This window comes from Ovis canadensis, chromosome 8 (assembly GCF_042477335.2).
Source record: "Ovis canadensis isolate MfBH-ARS-UI-01 breed Bighorn chromosome 8, ARS-UI_OviCan_v2, whole genome shotgun sequence".
Taxonomy (NCBI): Eukaryota; Metazoa; Chordata; class Mammalia; order Artiodactyla; family Bovidae; genus Ovis; species Ovis canadensis.
In genome coordinates, this window is record NC_091252.1 from 95,676,161 (window position 1) to 95,697,878 (window position 21,718).

General features: G+C 45.2%; 1 protein-coding gene and 1 non-coding gene across 3 annotated transcripts in view; both read right to left on the reverse strand.

Annotated features, from left to right (window-relative positions):
* The window catches only part of LOC138445057 (solute carrier family 22 member 2), a 33,348-nt gene that overhangs the window by 9,007 nt on the left and 2,623 nt on the right, over positions 1-21,718 (reverse strand). The window contains exons 2-10 of one of the 2 annotated variants that reach the window (XM_069598863.1): positions 21,104-21,207; positions 15,839-15,993; positions 13,391-13,559; positions 11,126-11,240; positions 9,483-9,589; positions 7,230-7,444; positions 6,302-6,410; positions 5,264-5,376; positions 1,531-1,630 (exon numbers count right to left, since the gene is read on the reverse strand). In XM_069598863.1, the coding sequence (XP_069454964.1) occupies positions 1,531-1,630; positions 5,264-5,376; positions 6,302-6,410; positions 7,230-7,444; positions 9,483-9,589; positions 11,126-11,240; positions 13,391-13,559; positions 15,839-15,993; positions 21,104-21,207 (1,187 nt within the window). The remainder of the gene's footprint in view (positions 1-1,530; positions 1,631-5,263; positions 5,377-6,301; positions 6,411-7,229; positions 7,445-9,482; positions 9,590-11,125; positions 11,241-13,390; positions 13,560-15,838; positions 15,994-21,103; positions 21,208-21,718) is intronic. The other variant, XM_069598864.1, reaches the window with a different exon arrangement.
* TRNAH-GUG (transfer RNA histidin (anticodon GUG)) lies at positions 6,895-6,966 on the reverse strand. Its single transcript has one exon. It is a non-coding gene; the product is annotated as a tRNA-His (tRNA).

Genomic DNA, 21,718 nt, shown 5'->3' on the forward strand with positions numbered 1-21,718 from the left:
TCTAGAGCACAGGCTCAATAGTTGTGGCGCATGGGCTTGGTGGCCTGTGGCCTGTGGCATCTTCCCAGATCAGGGATTGAACCCATGTCTCCTGCATCGGCAGGCCACTTCTTTACCACTGAGCCATCAGGGAAGTCCTACAGTGTTTCGTATCATATAGGAAAGTGTTCATGTAGGTGCTGATAGATGATTTGTCTTATAAACAGATGATGTAAATTTATAAATTTACAGAATTGATAAACAAGGTGGGTGCTAAGCTGCTTCAGTCGTGTCTGAGTCTGTGCAACCCTATGGACTGCAGCCTGTCAGGCTCCTCTGTCCATGGGATTCTCCAGGCAAGCATATTGGAGCGGGCTGCCATGCCCTCCTCCAGGGGATCTCCCAGACCCGGGGATCGGACCTGCATCTCTCACGTCTCCTGCATTGGCAGGCATGTTCTTTACCACTAATGCCACCCGAGAAGCCTGAAAACACGGCATAGCACTGTAAATGTATTTTATTTTCCTTATGATTTTCTTAATAACATTTTCTTTTCTATAGATTCCTGTAGGAACACAGTATATGATACATACAACATACGAGATATGTCTGAACTGCCCTATGTGATTCATAAGCTTCTGATTATTAGTGGTTGGGGCTTCCCTCATAGCTCAGTCGGTAAAGAATCTGCCTGCAGTGCAGGAAACCTGGGTTCGATTCCTGGGTCGGAAAGATCCTCTGGAGAAGGAAATGGCAACCCACTCCAGTATTCTTGCCTGGAAAATCTCATGGACAGAGGAGCCTGGTGGACGGCAGTCCATGGGGTCGCAAAGAGTCGGGCACGACTGGGGACTAACACTTACGTACTTATTAGCAGTTAAGTTTTGGGGGAATTGAAAGTAAGTGGATTTTGATTGCATAGGCGGTTGACACCCTTCACTCCTGTGCCGTTCAAGGGTCCACTGGATGTTTTCAAGCAATTGGATCTTTGACAATCCCAGGGAATTATAGTGCAGGGTAACTTTGCAATTCTCTTACTATGAAGGAGATTGGGCTTATTAATATATTTTAGAGCTGTTTTTTTTTTCTTCTTTTCACTAAATTATGTATTCAAGTCCTTTGTCCATTTTCTCCTACTGAGTGATTTTTCGTATGAATTTGTTAGTACTCTTTATACATGAGGAAAATTAGCCCTTTTTGGAGGAGTAAACATTTTCTCTAAGTTTGCTTATCTTTTTTTAGCTTATGGAAGTTTTTCAACACAGTTTTGAATTTTTTTGAAGGTGAACTTTTTTTCCTAATGGGTCCTGGATATTTTTGGTCAGATTTTAAAAGTCTTCCTCACTGTGAAAGGGTAAAGGTCTTCTCCTATAATATCTTCATTCTCTTTTACTGTTTCTTTGTTGGTACATTTTAATCTTTGATTTCATTTGAATTGATCTCCGTGTACAGTGTGAGGGATAGATTCAACCTCATCTTTCTTTCCAGCCAGCTACAGAGTTTTCCCCAAACATGTATGGAATAGTTCATGAAGAAATCTCAACTCCCTACCTCTTCATGTTCTCAACTTCCTCAATGGTCTCAGGCAAAGTCCTCCCTTTGGTTTCTGGGAGCAACAGCACCAGTCCTCCAGCAATCAGGCCAACCACAGCTGAAAGCCAAACAGGCAAAGATCACATTCAGGGTTGATGCATGCCCTTTCTGTAATTAGAGCTCCCCTTCTTTCTTAAAAAATTTTTTTTGATGATTTCCTATACTTACAGATTCCTTTGCCATCTCAGACTGCCCTCCCTGTTCCCCATCATAAATATTTCGCCCGTTCCAAACTCCGCTGAATTACAATTCCTTATAGGGAAATGAAATACTTCGCATTTTGAGTCAAAGTTATTCTAGGCTAGAGGACATTGCCATGATATTAAGATAGTTTAGAGTTAGAAAATAACTCTGAAAAAAAAAAACAATGCTAAGAAAAGAAAGAATATAGCCTTGCCAACATAAAGCACTTAGTAATGAAAATGAGTTAGAAACTTGGATTGTTACTAGCAAATAAAAGTAATGAATCACATATTACTTCATAACAGCATTAAATGGTATAGCCAGGCTTTTAATTTTATTTTTATTTATTGTTGCTTTTTATTTTTTATTTTACTGAAGTATAGTTGATCTACAGCGTTGTGTTAATTTCAGGCATACAGCAAAGTGATTCATATATATTCTTTTTAATATATATAGCTTTTTAAATGTATACATTTTTATATAGTCTTTTTATGTATATATATAGTATCTTTATGTATGTATTACATATATCTATATATAGACTTTAAATGTATATAGATGTATGTGTGTGTATATACATAAAAATACCATATATATACTTAAATATACATAAAAAGAATATATATACACACACAAATACATATATACACACAGAATATATATATATACATTCGTACACACACACAAACACACGTGCTATGCTGTGCTTAGTCACTCAGTTATGTCCAACTCTTTGTGATCCCATGGACTATAACCCACCAGGCTCTTCTGTCCACGGGATTCTCCAGGCAAGAATCCTGGAGTGGGTGGCCATGCCCTCCTCCAGGGGCTCTTCCCAAACCAGGGGCTGAACCCAGGTCTCCCGCATTGCAGGCAGATTCTTTACGATCTGAGCCCCCAGGGAAGCCCATGAATACTGGCGTGGGCAGCCTATCCCTCCTCCAGGGGTTCTTCCTGACCCAGCAATCGAACCAGGGTACATCTTTATATATTTTCTATCATAGAATGCAAGAAGTAGGATGTGGGTTTTTCACTATTTGGGGGTTTCAAAAAAATGCCTGCTGGACTCCATTTTCTGCAGCCTTAAAACTGAAATAGAAATACAGGCCTCCAGTGCACTGGTTCAGGGCACCGGCTGTAGCTCTGGGCACCAGGGTGCTGACACCCCGAGTGCTGACTCCCCGAGCACTGGTCTTAGAGCCCCAAGAAGTTGCATGATCTCCCAATACTCCATGCACCTTTGCAGAACGTGGGATGGTGTCTCCACCTCAAATGCTTGTTATGAGGCTGAAATGAGTTCATATTTGTTAGGTGCTTAGAAAAGTGCCTGGCCCATGGCATGAACTTTTCCAATGTATTTGTGTGTTGGTTTTCAAGCTTCTAGATGACCATTTCCGGTTATTACTAGAGCACAATTTGCAGACCATTATTGTGTGAAAAGAGAAAGAAAAAGTGTAAAACTGCTCACTTTGCTTCCTGCTAGCTATTAAAAGCTGGGGAGAGAAGGAAACTACCAGCCATATAAAATTGGGAATTGTCTCCTTCCCAGGTGGTTCTAGTGGTAAAGAACCTGCCTGCCAATGCAGGAGACACAAGAGACGTGGATTCGATCCCTGGGTCAGGAAGATGCCCTGGAGAAAGGCATGGCTACCCACTCCAGTAGTCTCACCTGGGGAATCCCCTGGACAGAGCAGCCTGGCGGGCTATATATAGTTCATGGGGTCACAACGAGTTGGACACGACTGAGCCACTAACACTTTGCTTACTTCAAATTTGAAATGCAGTTAAAATCCTTTATCTTCTTGATTGACAGGCAGGGCCCAAAGGAGGGTCTAGGTCTGGGGAGTTCCTCTGGGTTTGGGCTTTGCCTATTTTTGTTGTTGTTAAGTGGTACTAACAGAAACAAAATAGATACTAAGGAGTATCTATTTTCTACCCAGAAATATCCCACAGATCCGTGGACCACTCATTGCCAACCTAGGGGAGTGGCCGATGTTGGAGTGTAAGGAAGAGACCAGAACGTGCTCCCCAAATGGAAAGGGGGTCCTGGGGTCAGGCCCCTCGGCCAGTACGGGGGGAGGAAGGAGTCTGGGCCCAGGGCTCCCAGCCACTCTGCCTACCTCGGGATAGAGACCTCATGTTCTATCAACTTGGCCATCTTGTTGTTATTAAGTTGGAACATGGAAACATTCGTCAGGTCTCTTTCGAGGGTGAGTTCTCTCAATGCTTTGGAGTTTTTGCTGATTAATCTACAACAGTGGAAGCTTCTGCCCTCACAAGTCCCTCGAGCAGAAGGAATGAGCAGAGACATGTGGGTGTGATAACACGCAGGATTGGGGGAACGTGGGTGTGACAACACGCGGGATTGGGGGAAAGCCACTTGCTGTCCCCCTGCTGTCGTCTGAGATAGTCTTCCCCTTCCTCCCCCAGACTGTCTTGTATGCCTGTGGGGAAAGCGTTCCATTTCTGTCAAATTAAAACAAAGACTCAAAAGGAGTCTTAAAGAAGACAGGAGTGGGTGCATGGAGACCCGGGGGGCTGACACACTGAGAGGGTGAAATTACGTGTGTGGATCTGGAGCCGTGTCTGCCGGGATGCCCAGGAGGTCACCTGTCCCTCTGTCTGCCGCTGGGGGAAGAGGCAGTGGATACTGGGTGAATGGAACCTCCCAGGATCCCAGCCCTTCTCAGTCTGCAGACTTAGGGTTCCGGACGTGGTGATGATTAGGTTAATCCCTCCGGTTCTCTCCTGCAGCTGGTCTGGGAAGGGTGGACTCAGCACCCTTCAGGGTGGACCTCCCTCAGGGTCAGCCGGCAGGAGTGCCCTAGCTCCTTCAATCTAATCGCTGAGGAACCTGAGGACGGGGCACCAGCACCCCCACAGGTGTTCCTGTCATGCTAACGCGTTTTCTTTCTTTCTTAAAAAATGTATTTATTTGGCTGCACTGGGCCTCCATTGCAACATGCAGGATCTTACAGTTGCAACATGTGGGATCTAGTTCCCTGATCGGGGATCAAAGCCGGGCCCCCTGGATTCGAGCGCGGAGTCTTAGCCACTGGGCCGCCAGGGAATTCTGCTTTTCCCAGTCTTGGTCTTTATTCCCCGGGTGTTGAAATTGCCCTCCGCAAAATTTTAACTGCTTCTTTTGAAGTAAGGAAGTAAAGAGAGTTTAGATTTTCCAATGTCTGGGCCTAGAGGAGATAGAAAGATTGAGTTCCTGGACAAGGAGGCAGATATCAGTGAGGGGAGAGGGTCTTTTTCAACGAAACCCCCACCTCACTCGCCCTGGACTTTGTGTCTCTACGGGCGTGAGTCCTCGTGGGTTCCCAGGCTTGAGTGTTAGCGGCTGCTAATGCTGTTAGTAACACTAGTGTTGCCACACTGACAGTAGTACCAATGACTAGTCACATTTAGTAGTTACTTGCAAGGAGAGCACTAGTTTGGAGGTAGAAACATGGAGACCCCTAAAAGACAGGTTTTCCTTTGGACATCTCTGAGGGTTTCTTACCGAAAACCACCAGGGGGAGCTCGTGCCAGATGTCGGTGAGCCTGTAGACCAGGAAGGGGGTGAGGATGCCCCCGATGTCACACATGGAGGAGCAGACGAGGACCCCGAGGTTCCTGAAACGCGGGACACCCGTGTTTCCTTCTGCTTATCACAGCGCCGTAGTTATCTCCCACCCCCCGCCTTAAATAACTCCCCCAATCATTAAACCAGGTGCAAGCTGAAAGTCTTCACGGAAATGATACATAATGCCATTCGTGTTCTGCTGAACTTGTTTTACATTAACTTTCTCGAAGATGTCTCACCGGGGGAGGGGGCAATTTTGGATTTGTACTTTCATCACCGTCTGCGCTCGCTCTGCTCTGCCACCCTGCGTGGGCTGTTCTCCCGCCTGCGGCCATCCGTCATCCCCCGCCATGCAATGGCTGCCGTTCTCCCCACGTGGTTCCTCTGTTTTACCCCAGCCCGGGAGTGTGAGGTGTGACCTGCCTACTGCCTTGACATGCTCTCATCCTCTGGAAAAGGAAGGTGCCTTCCCTAGAGACACCAAGTGCAGGAGGTCAGAAAGAGAAAGGCAAATACGGTATGATGTCACCTATATGTGGAATCTAAAACGTGACACAAATGAGCTTATCTACAAAACAGAAGCAGACTCACAGACACAGATGCCAGACTTGCGGGTGCCAAGGAGCACGGGAAGGCGTGAGAGTGCTGGACTGGGGCTTTGGGGTTAGCAGAGATAAAACTATTCTCTACAGGATGGATCAGCCACAAGGTCCTACTGTATAGCACAGGGAACTGGACTCAACATCCTGTGATAAATTGTATTGGAGAAGAATAGGTAAAAGAATGCATATATGCATGTATAACCAAGTCATTTTGCTGTACAGTAGAAATTGACACACCGCTGTAAATCAACTGTACATCAATGAAATAAATTTCTTAAAAAAGGTGAGTTGTCCTCTGTTGGCACCTGGGGTCATTCTCACCAGTAAACAGATGTCCCAGCTGCCCTCCTCGCGCTGAGGGGGACGCACGCACCTGATGAACGTGGGGTACAGTTCTGCGTTGACCAGGCAGACCATCTCATAGGCCATTGTGATCCCCATCCGACCCAGGCAAGCAGCCGTAACTCTTAGCCAGTGTAGATCTGAGGGGAAAACACATGGCTGACACGTGCTGCGCAGGCTCCCGGGTCGCCCAACGGGGCTCAGGGGCAGAGGGGAGGGGCAAGGAGATGGTGCATCCGCTAGAACAGGACAAGAGTGCGCCATCGGTGTTTCTGCAGACTCAGGGCGGCTCTGCAAAATCTGCGGCGTCTGCTTGTGTTAGCCTCACGGTTCTAACACACTCCTCACTTTAGACCTCAGTCGTTAATGACACCCGAATGACACTCGCTTCCAAAGTTCCACCAACTTTTGTCTATAGAAGGGACCCAGAAGAAAGAGCCTGCTCTCTGTGCTGGCCCAGCTGGATGGCCCACGGCATGGATCCTCCTAGCCTCTCTTGTTGTATTATGTCAGAGAACCGACTCATTGCAACCCCATGGACTGTAGCCTATCAGGCTCCTCCGTCCATAGGATTTTCCAAGCAAGAGGACTGGGGTGGGTTGCTACGTCCTTCTCCAGGGGAACTTCCCAACCCAGGGATCGAACCCAGGTCTCCTGCATCACAGGCAGATGCTTTACCATCTGAGCCACCAGGGAAGCCCAACTCAGAGAACCAGTGGCTGTGATTATATCGCATCAGGCCATCAGAGGGTGCCGTGGCTCTTATAGGCAGAGTTGCCATATGCGTTCACTCAGGAAAGTCCCAGATATTTCATTCATTCTTCCCAAATAGACTTCCATGCTGAAAAACATGGTCTTCCTATCAAAGGGCTATGCTTCCCGCTTCCTCCCCCTGCCCTCGCCCCTGGCCCCTTCTTGGGGCCTTGGCAGATAAGACCCCAGCGTGGCCGGGCACTTACCCTCAGGGATGAAAACCGAGGCTAGACAGGCTGCCCCCGCCACCATATTTGATATGGCCCATGGATAACGGCGACCTATGCGGTCAACGGTGAGGATGATGAGGAAGGCGGCAGGGAACTCGACCAGGGCAGAGTAGAAGAAGTCCAGGTAGATGTTGCTCCCTGCAAGGCCCATGTGCATGATGAGGCCCTGGTAGAGAACAGAGCTCGTGAACCTGAGCAAAGAGGAGAGCTCAGATCAAGACAAGCACCGAGAGCAAGCCACCAAAAGCTTGACTGTGGGACCCCTTTCTTTGTCATCTCATTATTGCTTTTCCCTCCATTCCACTGCGCTTACACCATCTGACCCATTATGGCGACTGGCTGTAACCGCAGAGTCTAGAAAGGACAAGAATTAGGCTAACATTCCCTGGCCAAACTGAAAGGCGAGAAGCAATGTCTTAGTGGAAGGATTTATTTAGTAAAACTGTTTCAGGTTATTAGTGGTTGTTAATCTTTTCTCTTTCTGGTCTTCTGAAGTGAAGTCGCTCAGTCGTGTCCGACTCTTTGCGACCCCATAGACTGTAGCCTATCAGGCTCCTCCATCCATGGGATTTTCCAGGCAAGAGTGCTGGAGTGGATTGCCATTTCCTTCTCCATTCTGGTCTTCTAATGACTACTTAATCCAAACATAAGGAACACAGGAGACCAAGTGGGAACCAAATTCCCAAATGGATACAGCCCCACTTTTGATGATTTATCTTCTGCATGATACAGACAACACACTAAAATCAATTAATTTTTACATATATGCTTTCTTTTTTTATATTCTTTTCCATTATGGTTAACCATAGGATACCAAATCTCGTTCTCTGAGCTATATGGTAGGTCCCTGTTGTTTATCCATTCACAAACAAGACTTAGATGATGTTTTTGGTTTTGTTGACCGAAAGTGTTGAATGTCTGCAATGGAAAATATGAGGATAATGAGGCCAGGTTTCCCCGATGCATTTCACATGCAATATTGTGAAGGCTGCTAAATTAACTCCTGGTAAGCTTTGCTTTTGTCAGTGACTCTGGATAGTCTTTTATTGTTTAGCTGTCCCATGTGGCATGCAGGACATTCAGGATCTTAGTTCCCCGACCAGGGATCAATCCCGTGCTCCCTGCAGTAGGAGCGTGGACCACCAGGGGCGTCCCCTTCTGTCAGTGACTGTGAAGCATCATTTGACTGCTCTGTGTCATCCCAGTGATGTCACTCAGTGAAGGGAAAGCATGCTGCGTGGTGCAGAGGCTGGTGCAGAGCCCGCAGCCCAGCGCTCTGGAGCAGCCTGCAGGCAGTGAGGATGCTCAGACTTGCTACTGGATGTGGAGTCAGTGGTTATACCTGTCGGGTAGTCTTGTTTGAGAAGTTTATTTATTTACATTTTTTCCAGGTGGAAAAGAAAAGGCCTTGCAGTAGAGATCTACACTCATGTCAATTAATCTACACAACAAGGACCTACTGTGCAGCACCGGGGACTCTATCAGTATTTAGTAACAACCTGCCAGGGCTTCCCTGATGACTCAGATGGTAAAGAATCTGATCTATCTGCCGATGCAGGAGAACCAGGTTCAGTCCCTGGGTCAGGAAGATCCCCTGGAGAAGGGAATGGCGGCCCACTTCAGTATTCTTGCCTGGAGAATTCTCATGGACTCCTCTCCTTCTCATGGACTCCTGCCAGAGGAGCCTGGCAGGCTGCAGTCCGTGGGATCACAAAGAGTCAGACACAACTGAGTGGCTAACACTTCTACCACTTCTATAAGGGAAGAGAATTTGAAGCATATATACATATATATGAATCGCTGTGCTATATAACTGAAACTAACATATTGTAAATCAATTACACTTCAATTTTAAAAAAATCTATACCAATTGTCTCAGTTTGACATTAGAATCACTTGGAAGATTTTAAAAGTATTGGTTCCTGGTTCCTTGCCTTGACAATTAAATCCATGTCTTTGTGGGAGAGGAGTCTGGCCTTGGTATTTTGTAAACTCCCAGGTGATTCTTAAGGTAAAGCCAAGGTTGAGACTGTAGCGGTCTGTGTGTTGGGTCGGTAAGCTGATTTCAACATCTGCCTGACGAAAATATAAATGAGCCCACTTGCAATCTACCACTGATGCTGACTGGACCTAGGCTACGTTTTGAAGGTACTCTTGGTCCCTCCCTCTATGTGGATGATGGAGATTAAAAGAATTTGGAGAGATTTTAAAGTGAAGAATAATCCTTACCAGTTGTACATCAAGATCAAGGTGTGTTTCCTTATTTGAGCGGTTCTGACCAAGTCAAGAAATGAAGGATTCAACTTCTCGCCAACTTCCTCATCGGGTCTGAGGCTCTGAGAATATAAACAATAGCAATAGTTTTGTATATTTCATGAGAGCGTCCCAGGGTCACCCCGGGAACATAATACCTTGCTAATTGCTTTTAATGTGCCCAGAGCTAGCTAAGCCCTTCACACACATTAACTCGTTTAATCAATATAACCACCCTACAAGTTAGATTTTATGTTTTTCACTATGTCTCACAGAAGAGGATACTGGGCTACAGAGAAGCGGGGTAATTCATACATATATATTATGGGATGCTGTTGGTAAAGTGTGGTGGGGTAAAACTGAGGTCCTCCAGTGACCCTGAGGGCTGAGGGCATTGACACAACCTCTCTGCACACCCAGACCTGAGTGAGGCCCAATAGGAGACTGCTCGAGGACCTTGGCACTCAGACCAGCGTTGGCATCACCTGGGGCTTGTTGGAATGAAAGGTCTCTGGGGACTTCTCTGGTGGTTCAGTGGCTAAGACTTCAGTGCAGGAGGCCTGGGTTTGATCCCTGGTCAGGGAACCAGGTCCTGCATGCCAAATCTCATATGCTGCAATGAAGATCGAAGATCCTGCATGTCTCAACTAAGACCTGGTGCAGCCAAACAAATAAATAAAATAAAATATTAAAATAATAAAGAGCAAAAAATCTCTGGCCCCAGCCCAGCCAGAGGGAAATGCATGTTCACAGGTTCCCCTGGTGAATTGAGAAGCCCACTCTAGAAGGACACAGTCGATGCTGGACCAGTCAAGCTGGTGTTGGAAGAAGCCTCCAGGGAACCTGCAATGACCGGACTTAGTGTCCTCACATGAACTCTGACCGTGGGGGCAGACAGTGACCCACGTGTGCTTTATTCCCTGGCCAGTGTCCAAGAGGATCTGAATTCTAAGAATCAGTGCTATGCTAGTTGCTCATGCAGAAAGAACAATAGGTACTCTAACCACCCAGAGAGGAAGTGAAGGGAAAAGGCCTCTGAGTCTCTCACTGTGAATGTCAGGTCAATCTCAGATTTGTACAGGTCACCCATTTTAGAGCCTCATCAAAAATGACTTGCTATTATGTCAATATAAATTCCTAGTAAGCTTGATTTTCTCTTTACCAGGTCCTGTCAGGCGAAAAGTTTTAAACTAAAGGTGATGAGGTCTACTAAAGGCGAAATGCTAAGTGCACGGAAAATGGACACGTTGATTTGTTCTATTCAGGAAGGCAGGGGGTTGTTTAAAATATTTTGGGATAATTTTTTATCTAAAATTTTAAAAATTCTAAGGAATTATTGGTGTTTGAAGATTCTTCCCTCTGTACTGGGGCTGAGGGCCAACACAGTCAAGAGATGAACAAGATAGAAGCTCCTCATTCGACTTTCAAATGACTTTTGGTTTCCTTTGATGTTTCCCATCTGCTTAAAATATTCTACTGGGAACCACAAATCTTAGTACAACAGGAATATCCTGCTGTGCACGGGAGGTGGGCCCCTTCTGCGGCTCCCCATGGAGACAGTGCATGCTTTTTCCTGCTTTTCACAGTTCCCAGCTTTGCTACTTCAGCCGCTGGCTCACCTGAAGAGATCCGGGCAAGGGTTTTCCATTTTTCTTTGCAATATGCTTAATGATCTTCATGGCTTTTGCATTTTTGTTCTGTGAGATCAGCCACCGAGGAGACTCAGGTACACACCTGGGGCACAGAAAAAGTGTCATCAGTGCTGTTAAGTAGAGGGGAAAATCCTACTTGGCCCTCCACCTGCTCAGCGGTCACAAGCCAATTTCTGGGAGGGGCCTTACATAAAGAGGTTTGGTTGTATCTACAGAGGAAGTAAAATTGTGTGGAGACTTCACAGTAAAGGAAACCATCAACAAAATGAACAGACAGCCTACTGAATGGGAGAGAATACTTGCTAGCTATATATCGAATAAGGGGTTGATATCCAAAATATATAAAGAGCTCATTCAACCTGATAGCTAAAATCCAAACAATTTGATTTAAAAATGAGCAGAGTGGGACTTCCCTGATGGCCCCAGGGGTTAAGAATCCACCTGCCAATGCAGGGGACAAGGGTTTGATCCCTGGTCTGGGAAGATCCTACATGCTTTGGAGCGAGCATGTGTACCACCACGACTGAGGCTGCACTGTAGAGCCCATGCTGTGTAACAGGAGAAGCCGCCACTGCGAGGAGAAGCCCGCGTACGATCACTAGAGAGTGGCTTCCACTCACTGCAACTAGAGAAGCCCACACACGGCCTCAAAGATGCAGCACAGCCAAATCTTTTTTTAATTTTAAAAATAAACAAATATGAACAGAGCATTGGAACAGACATTTTTCCAAAGAAGATACACAGATGGCCACTAAGGACATGAAAATATGCTCAACATCACTAATCACCAGGGAAAAGCAAATCAAAACTACAGTTGAGATATCACCTCAATCTGTCAGAGTGGCTGTTATCAAAAAGACAAGAAATAGCAAGTACTGGCGAGGATATGGAGAAAAGGGAATCCTGGTGAACTATTGGTGGGGATGTATATATTGGTGCAGCCACCATGGAGAAAGGTATGGAATAATATTAGAAATAGAACTGCTGTATTATCCAGAAATCCCACTTCTGAATATTTATCTGAAGAAAACAAAACAGCCCAAACACCTGTTTTCTACTCTTCATCTTGAGTGATCTTTTGTAAAAGCAGCTCTACTGTGGGGCTTGTGAAATTGTAAGAAAACTAAATTTGACTCAGTTGAGTAAAAGTGGCAAGAAGTGCTTCAGAGATGGTCAGAACTTGGATAATACCTGGCCCTTTCCTGTCATGCTAAAGCATTACGTCATTCTGAGGAGAATAAGACTTGAAAAATGTTTAAGGCACAGAGTAAGGAGGTAGACCTGGATTTTTTCAATGCAATGCGAAGCATGGACTAGAGGATAGGAAAGCTGATGCCAAACAGACCAGTTATGAATCTGTCCAGAAAGCCAGGCAATAAATAATGAGCTCCTAATGAGAACAGGAAAAAACAAGGGGGTGGATTCCGAGATAGAAAGGGGGTAGAAAGGATAGAGGGAAGGAGGTAAGAATCACCCTCAGAATATTACTGGCTTTTGGAGAAGAAACAGGCTTCCTGGAAAGGGTTTAGATGTTAAATCCTTAGACAAGGCACGTATAGGAAGAATACGTAGCTATGTCCAGGAAGTAAATAAGTGGGTTTTTGCAAAGGAGATTTGGTTGATAATCCAGCACCCTTTTTTACTGTATCTCAGATAACCTCACATTAGGAGCTTTTGAGAGTTTCTGCTATTTCCATGTTTCCCTTGGGCAGGAATGACTGACATTTCACTTGCTTTGTTAACTCTGATTGATTGGTATGGTCTGACTGGGGTACCACATTGGCCTAATCTGGGATAAAAACTGCTGTGATTGATTGGGGATGTCTGCTTCGGACCTGGCGGTGCAAGTGTTAACAACAGCGTCACCCTTCACCTTCTCCATCTTGGAGTTTCTTCTGAGGAGAGGCAGAATAAGAATGGTAATATTCTCAGTCTCTTCAAATGGTATTACGGCCACTAGAAGCTAATTTTTAAAACCACATAAATAATGTGAAAATGTGAGATCCAAGTCATAAAGCTCTTTGTTCAAAGTGAAAGAACATTTGGTTTCCAGAGGGGGAGACAGGTGGAAACTTGTAATTTTCAGCCCTGAAACACGGACCTGGGTTTTCCGTGAAACAGAAGAGTGAAGGACAGCTTAGGCTGGATGGATGGTGTGCATTGGGGGAAGATAGCCTTTTTAGTTAAATGTAATATTTCAGTTTCTTTCCTTTTTGTTCCACGTGGACTTACCAGTAATAGAGCAAGAAGCAGAAGTTGGGCAGAGTCACGGTGAGCTGAAGCCACCTCCAGTGCGGAAGCGCATAGGCCACCCCAGCAAGCACAAGGAGTCCAACCGTGAAGGCCACTTGGTAGACAATCCCCACTGTCCTCCGGTATCTCAGCCCAACAAATTCTGTAACTGTGGAGAGAACCCAAAGGGCCAGCACCAGTCAGTACGACAGTAAGCTGGTGATCCAGTGAAAGGGCAACTAGAATGCCAACCTCGAAAATGCAGTCCAACTTCCAGAATTTTCTATACAGCTCTTAGAGAACATTTAAGTGTCCTTTGGGACCTATTCTGTTATGATTATTGCTATTGTGTTAATATAAAATCTCGTAATCCCACATTACATGGAATAAGCATTGAATTTAGAGCATAGATGATTTTCACGTAAATGAATAGCTCAGTATAATAGCTCATGTCCTCTTACATGAGTTAAACTTTTTCTTGGCCATCCTGTTAATGTGTGCAAATGGCTTGAAAACCTAAGGGGTGTGTTTCCAAGTTGACTGAAGTCAGCTAGTACTGGCTGGCAAGAACTAATTTTTAAAATTTTAGGAATTTTGCAAGCTGATTTTTAACCCATTGGTATCTTAAAATCAGTCGTGGTGTGAGTATTCACAACTTAGAAATTGGAAAACACTATGAATCAGGTTTTTTATTCTCCAAGAACTGGTTTAAAGGCATAACACTGCACGTGGTGTAATTATTGCCTTATCCTATGCCATACACCTGACAGCTATATGAAGTCCATGGTACATGGCTTTAGGCAATAGTCATTTTTATGTCACAGACATTCTAAAATTGACATGCCAGATATTCCATGAACCACAGAATTTTGCTTGAAATGTTTGGTTATCATGTTAAAGATTTCAGCTATTTGTAAACCAAATAGAAATATTCTATGAAATTATTTCTATGAAGTACTGTGAACTATCCAAAAGTACTTACAAAGACAGATGAAACTGTGTACATAATAAATGGAAACATCTGTCTTTCAAAGCAGTTGGGGTCACGGATGAGGTCTTGGGGTAGCAAGTAGAAAAGCAGAAAAAGGGCACATGGCAAGGGTACCATAAGGGCACCGTAAGGACACTAGAGGAGAAAGTACCAAGAGGAGGCTGAAATCTACATCCAAAAGCTGCATATTTCGATGTTATGTCTTCAGAGGCCACGTTCCTCATCAGACAACTGCATGCATTCATCTCTTTGTTGTCCTCACATAGATCAGGGGACTACCGTGACAGGCACCGAAAAGTATTAAAGGCGCCATTGCCTCCTCATCTCATAGAATCCCCCAAATGTGCTGGCCCCTCTCCTGAGCCAGTTTTTAAGCACAGATATTCTAGTTCTCTTGTGTGAAATGAGAGATGTATTATTATTATTTAAATTTCAGAGTCCATTTCCCTTTGTGTGGATACTACTTGAATGTACCCAAAAGAAAAGCAATGATGAAGTGAATTCCCAAAATCTAAGTGTGGTGGTAATTCTCCTTAATATCACTTTAAAGATGCTCTGCTGTTATAATGTAAATATTTGCCTATAATCTATGGAGCTTAAGCATAGCTCTGGCTCCTAATGAGTAGGATGTAAATGATATTCCTGGTCCTACAAGTGGCTTGCTGAGGACCCGAGATTGACCACAGCACTTGTATCCTCAGTTTCCTTGCATATAATTTGAGGATAACTGTGGTTTGCTAGAGTGGATGTACTCAAACTAATAAAGTCTCTTATAAATCTAGCATGCTTCTCATTGAATGTTCTCTCTGTATAGCCTGGTACTAAAGTTCATGGGGTTCAAACCAGTCAGTCCTAAAGAAAATCAACTCTGAATATCCATTGGAAGGACCGAAGCAAAAGCTCTAATTGTTTAGCCACCTGATTTGAAGAGCCAACTTGATGGAAAAGACTCTGATGCTGGGGAAGATTGAGGACAAGAGGAGAAGGGGACGACAGAGGATGAGATGGTTGGATGGCATCACCAACTCGATGGACGTGAGTTTGAGCAAACTCCAGGAGACAGTAAGAGACAGGGAAGCCTGGTGTGCTGCAGCCCATGGGGTCGCAAAGAGTCAGACATGACTTAGTGGCAGAACAACAATCAGAAGAACCTGGTAGGCTAGACTTTCTCTCTATGGAACACACTAGGGTATAGAAAGCAAAAATTCCTAAAGTGTTATATAAGACTTTGGATGGCACACTGTTTACTCTCAATCCTGTTCCATTGTTTTCTTTCTAGGAGGAATGTAGAATGAGTCTAGTGAAAAGATTTTAGAAATGCTTTTGATACAGAAAGAAAAATCTTTCAACGTTGTCTTGAAGCTGAGTCCAGTTTTCTGTGTAGCTTCCCCCACCAGACTGACTGTATTTTGCCAGCCAACCTTTGTTCCCACAGCTACAATCACAAGTGTTCTTACTCAGGATGTAGCCTATTAACCAGCCTGCTTTGCTGACCAGTCCTTGAATCAAGCGAAAAATTAGCATCCAAGTGTAGTTTGGGGAGATGGCCATGAGCACTCCAGATGAAGCGTTTATGAGGATTGTAATCAAGAGGCAGAGCTTACGGCCAAACCTGTGAAGAGAAAACGAAGAGAGGGAATGGCATCAGATTAGATTCACGAAAGTTGTAGAAAATTCACACAAGCTATGGAACTCTAATTAAAGTGGGGGTCAACTCTGAAGGATGGAAATTCAAGAGGTACAGATTGATTCCCTCCAAGAGAATCCCTGACTTTGGGTCTGTTCTGTTGGCACAATGTGTAAACAGCGAGACCCTTTCTGGGCTGCAGAATCTCTCAGCCTCACACTGTGGAGGGTACTCAGGGAGGGGAGATTCTTCGAGCTCCCCAGTCCTGAATGCCCCAAGGGCCTATCTAAGCCTTCCATCATCACATGAGCTGGGCCTCTCCACGAACAGACTCAACTGCCCACCCAGGAGCTTTTGTTTTAGAAAAAACAAAACTCAGCGTTGGGTGAATTTCCCTATCCATTTCAACACTGCCTTTGGACTTCATGGTATTTGTGTGTCTCCATGGAAATGGTTGTTTGTGCCCTCACCTCGTGTGTTCCCCTCCCTTAGGCCTTTGTCGTGCAGTCCCCTAGCAGGAGAGCTCCTGTACATTTTATTATGGGGACTTGGGTTTCATTGGTTTAAGGACCTGGGAGTGTCTCAGTACACAGAGTAGAGGAAAATGTGGGAACCTGGGCTTAACCTTGTCTTTACGGAAACAGAACAGGACCGTATGCTTCCTGCCCCCACCCCACACCACCATGCCCTCTGCCTGCCTTCTGTCTGCAGAAAACTTTGGTCAAAGAATGAGTTTAATCAGAGAAGTGAGAAATGTGGAAACAAAGGACAGCAATCAAAGGAGACTAAATAATAACAATGTCATCAAGCACAGTCAAGACCCTTAGTTCTTTCTCAAGGGCTTTAGATAATATCCTGAGCCTTATCCTGTGAGCGGTCTTATGGATATCATTAATGCTTCAAATCTGAAACTTAAAGATCAAGCAGTCCCATTGGGAATCAATGTAAATTGCCAAACTTCTTAAAACTCTGTGTTGACTACATCATTTGTGAATTCTCAGTCAACTATTCCCCACTGTAAACGTATAGCCCCTTAGCCTTTTATCCATAGCCTTCCAAAATCACAACTCGACACAACGTTTTAGCCTTTCTTTCCATGTTCTCCTACCCAATCCCCTTCACTTATCCTCAAAGAATTTATAAGCACGCGTTCAAATGAGATTTCTTCAACTTCCAAATTTGACTCGGGTGACCGCAAAGCACCGCGATCGTGCTCCCCTAGGTGACAAAATCCCATGGCTGATGAGAGGGGGCATTCACCGTTTGAAACTCAGAGCGTGGGAACCTTCAGAAACTCGAATCTACGAATGCAGTTCACTAGGGGACAATTTCACAGATGGACACAAGGCGATTAAAACAGTAAGGCAGGGCTGGAAGAAATTCTGGAGGTTCGGGAGACTGGTTTGAGACATCCCTACCTTCCTGCCCTCCTACAACAGAACCACTTAAGTGGCTAAATGAAAGAAAGAGAGAAAATCAAAGAGAGTGGATGGACTCCTGTAGCATTGGCTTCATAAATCCTTTAGCTACTTGCCACTCCGACTGTGGCCTGGGGATATGAATATTGCCAGCGGGTGGTTTGAAAGGCAGATCCTCAGGCCCACTCCAGACCCAATGGATCAGAATCGTAATTCTAACAAACCCCCCAGGTGGTTGACATGCACGTTAACATTTGGGAAGCACTGCCTTAATTTCACTGAGCCTCAGTCTCCTCCTGTGCAAACTGTGGATGATAACTTTCCTCTTCAAGGCTGTTAGGATCCTAGTGAGATATAACACACCATGATGTCCAGTACAATGACTGGCACATAGTAGGTAGGAGACAGCTTGTTTTGGAAGATTCCACAGAGTTGGGTAAGCCTGACTGCAACTCATTGGGACTTTGATTCTGTTTGGATCTGGTTCCATTATGAAATCTGAACAGCGTGGTGGTGACTCTCAAGAACTGACTGATAGACTTTCAGAAAATTTGTGAGCTGAGTGTTAAATGGACCGTTATGAAAAATGAATGTATACGCTTACTCTAAAGTAAATTGTGTTAAAAGCTAGTGTAATAAATATGCAAAACATCTCTTCCTGATTATTTTGCAGTGTTTGAGTATTTATCTATGCTCATGAGGTCTTTTACATCTTTTTGTTACATTTATATGGTGGAAATGCCATAGGATGGTGCCTATTTCTCTAACTCTGTGTTCATGACCTCACTTTGGTAGCTTGAAATGGACCTCTATGGGAGCATCAACAGCATGGAGATCAACAAACTCTACAAGTCAGGGCTTTCTCCTTTAGAGTCAGTTGTTAAACATTTATAAGCCTGATGGGACTTCTCTGATAATCTAGCAGTTAAGACTCTGCCTTCCAAAGCAAGAGGCATGGGTTGACCCCTGGTCAGGGGACTAAGATCCCATGGTCAAAATAAAATAAAATAAAATAAAACAAAACATTTACAAGCCTGACATTGAATTACTGATCATTGGAGTAAAAAGCCTGGAGTCGCTGATCGATTACTTTTTTGTGTCAGATGATTCTCACAATCGTTCTTTAGGCGGTCTGGATGATGAAACAAATGATACATCTTGTAAAAGGCTTATTTCCAAATTTTTTAGCATGTATCTTCCCTCCCTCCCACCTGACGGTTGCAAAGCTGACCCTCAGAAGTCTGGCTTGGTGTTCCTGGCTTGCTTCTAAAAGACACTTCAGCTCTTAAAAGACTCCTCACCCCTTCAGCTGTTAGGTCATATTTTGAAAATTCCTTATAGCAATCTATTTTGTTTAATCTGTAGCATCAAATGGGTTCCCATGAGATTCTTGTCCCATTCTTGTCCCAACCTGAGAGTTGTTCAGAAACAGCTGTTGAGTGTGCAAAAGATTAGTCATCTTATTCCATACCCTTATCTGCACACAGCAGAGGAGAAAGGGGGTCATAACCAACCAGACTTCAGACAGTTTAAGAAAAAGAAATGGAGGGATGTGCACAGCTTGCGGGGGGAAAGAATGATGACTCATCAGCTTTACACAGGAGATTTCAACAAAGGGAACAAAATGATGAGGTCATTTCAGAAGGTGGATAATCGCCCGGGGATTGTAAGTCAGGAATGCACCGTCAGGAGAGAATTATAACCCGTTTCCTACTCTCTGAGTGGGATGGGAATAATTAACTCATGTATTTAACCAACTGTGAAGCTCGGTCACCTATTTGTTCACTTCCATGCTGGCAGAGTTGAGTGTTAGTCTGCTCTTTCCAGCGCGGGTGGGAGTGGAGAGGGAGCCAGGGGCCAGGGGCCCGAGCAGCCACACGCTGGAGCAGGGTGGACTCTGGACCGCCCTCGTAGGGTGCTTCTTCCTTCTTAAAGGATCATCTCCAAACCACTGCCCTCAGTTCAGTAGCAATACTAGTGGAAGCAAACACCCTCCCCTTGCACCTCACCAGCCTCTTCCCCACACAGTCTCAAGAGGAGCCTCTGAAAGAAGGTGCACAGGCAGCTACAGAAGAGGCAGGAGGCCCAGGGCTGCCTCAGACCTAGTGCCCCCTCTGCCGCTCCCCTCCTGCCTGCTGCCGCAGGGAGTCCCGGCTGTGCACGTTCAGATGCCCCTGGGGTGTGACCGACTCAGCCAGCCTTATTCATCTTTAACATATTTGCCAGTTTTAATCCAGACAGACCATGCAGCATCATCAGACAAAATGTTCTACCTGCGTTTCATATTAAGCTCACAGGTGTGGGTTTATCTGTACCAAAGATAGAGCTGGAGAAGGCAGCAGGCATATTTACCATTTATTTCAGAATTAAACATGTGTAGTTTATAACAAGTTATGAGACTACATATTCATTGCTCAGTCATGCAGCACCATCTCACTAGGTGACTAACAGTTTAAGAGGATGATACTGTTTAAAATGTTGCTCACACTGCCTGGCATAGAAAACACACCCAGTAAACAGTTGGTATGATAGCTCTGATGGCCAAATTAGCTAAGGTGCTTACCAAGTACAGAGCCGATTTTTCTATTCCTCTCCCTTTTTTAGTCACTCAGTAATGTTCAACTCTTTGTGACCCCATAGACTGTAGCCCCCCAGGCTCCTGTGTCCATGGGATTCTCCAGGCAAGAATACTGGAGCGGGTTGCCATGTCCTTCTGCAGGGGATCTTCCTGACCCAGGGATCGAACCTGGGTCTCCTACATTGCAGACAGATTCTCTACTGCCTGAGCCACCAGGGAAGCCCTCCTTTCCCTGTCTCTTTAGGGGACTCCTAATAATGTCTAATTGATCATTGATCAATCAGATCAATGAATAAAGATGCACATTATGAGGAACTTTCAGCACAGTGAATGTGGGATTACAAAACAATGGATAAATAAGAGACCCAGGAAGAGCTGGATTGGTACGAGCCACTGAAAACAAGCTCCTGACGATTCAGACCCAAGTGAGAAGACCACCGGCCATGCGTCCCACCTGGAGAAATCTCCCTTCATTTATCTCTTGGGACGTGACATTATGGAATCGAATCCTTACCTCTGTCAGTGTGGAGACCCTGGTTCCCTTTCCCCGCTATATTGTACCTTCCACACATATGTTGGGTTAACCAAAAGGTTCATTCAAAGTTTTCTGTAAGATCATAAGGGAAAACACAAAGGAACTTTCTGGCCAACTCAACAATTACATCTGGCTCTGGGGCCCCGATTCAGGAATCCTGCACCCCCTCAGGCTCAGGTAAGAACACTAGTGAGATTCTACCCGGCTCTGGGACTTGAGAGGGAAGAGGGAAGAGGCCCCGAATGTGGATGACGGGGGGGATGGCAGGAAGCCGAATGAAGAATCAGGATTATGAAAGGGATCCAGTCCTCTTTCACCTGTCATCTCTCCCGTCTCACCCTCAGCTTCTGGACAACCCACAAGGAAACACTGCTACCCGATGCTGAAACATCCCTCGATGAGCCCCGAGAATGAGAAAGTACAGACAGAGCAGGGAGAAATCTAAGACTGTCGTGACCATCCAGGGAAGTGTGGCCGGTGTGCTGTGGGGTAGGAGGGCATTCAGGCAGGGGCGGGTGCTCTCCTTGGACAGTTTCAATCCCACCACTTCTGTGGCACACCTACCTGTCTGCTATGTAGCCGATACTCATAGAACCGATAAAAAATCCTACATTCACCGCCGACTGAAACAGGTCCAGCATCCAGGAGTCGGCACACACTAGGTTAAACTGCGAGGGGCCGCAGGGGTCCCGAGTTGGGAGAGAAAGAAAACAAAGTCCTGTTAGACACGACTCAGCCTAGGGGACACGGGAGGCACTCCTTGTATTGCACTGAGTAGCTGGATGACAATAACCCAACTCTCTCCTTGCTTGTGTTAACTTTCTTTACACAATCTGAAGATTTGACCCGCAGCCTGTTTAGCATTCTACCTGGTGGTATGTCATCAGGCTAAACTCTATTTTGGCTAAATCAGCTGAAATTAGGTAATTACTTGTGCACGAACCATTCCTCTTTCTAATTTCAATGCACAGAGGCAAACAGGTGCGTGGACATGTTACAAGTGCTGCCTCAAGGAAGTTGGGAAGTTTGGTGTCTCTTTAAATTAGGGGAATTAGCATCTTGGGCATGGCTGTGGCCTTTGCTCTCATTTGGAACAAGAGGCAGTGTTGTAGGAGTCGCCGGTGCCGGCCCGGAGTTTGGGAGATCCGGTTTCTAGGGCTTAGAACTAAGTTTCTCTCT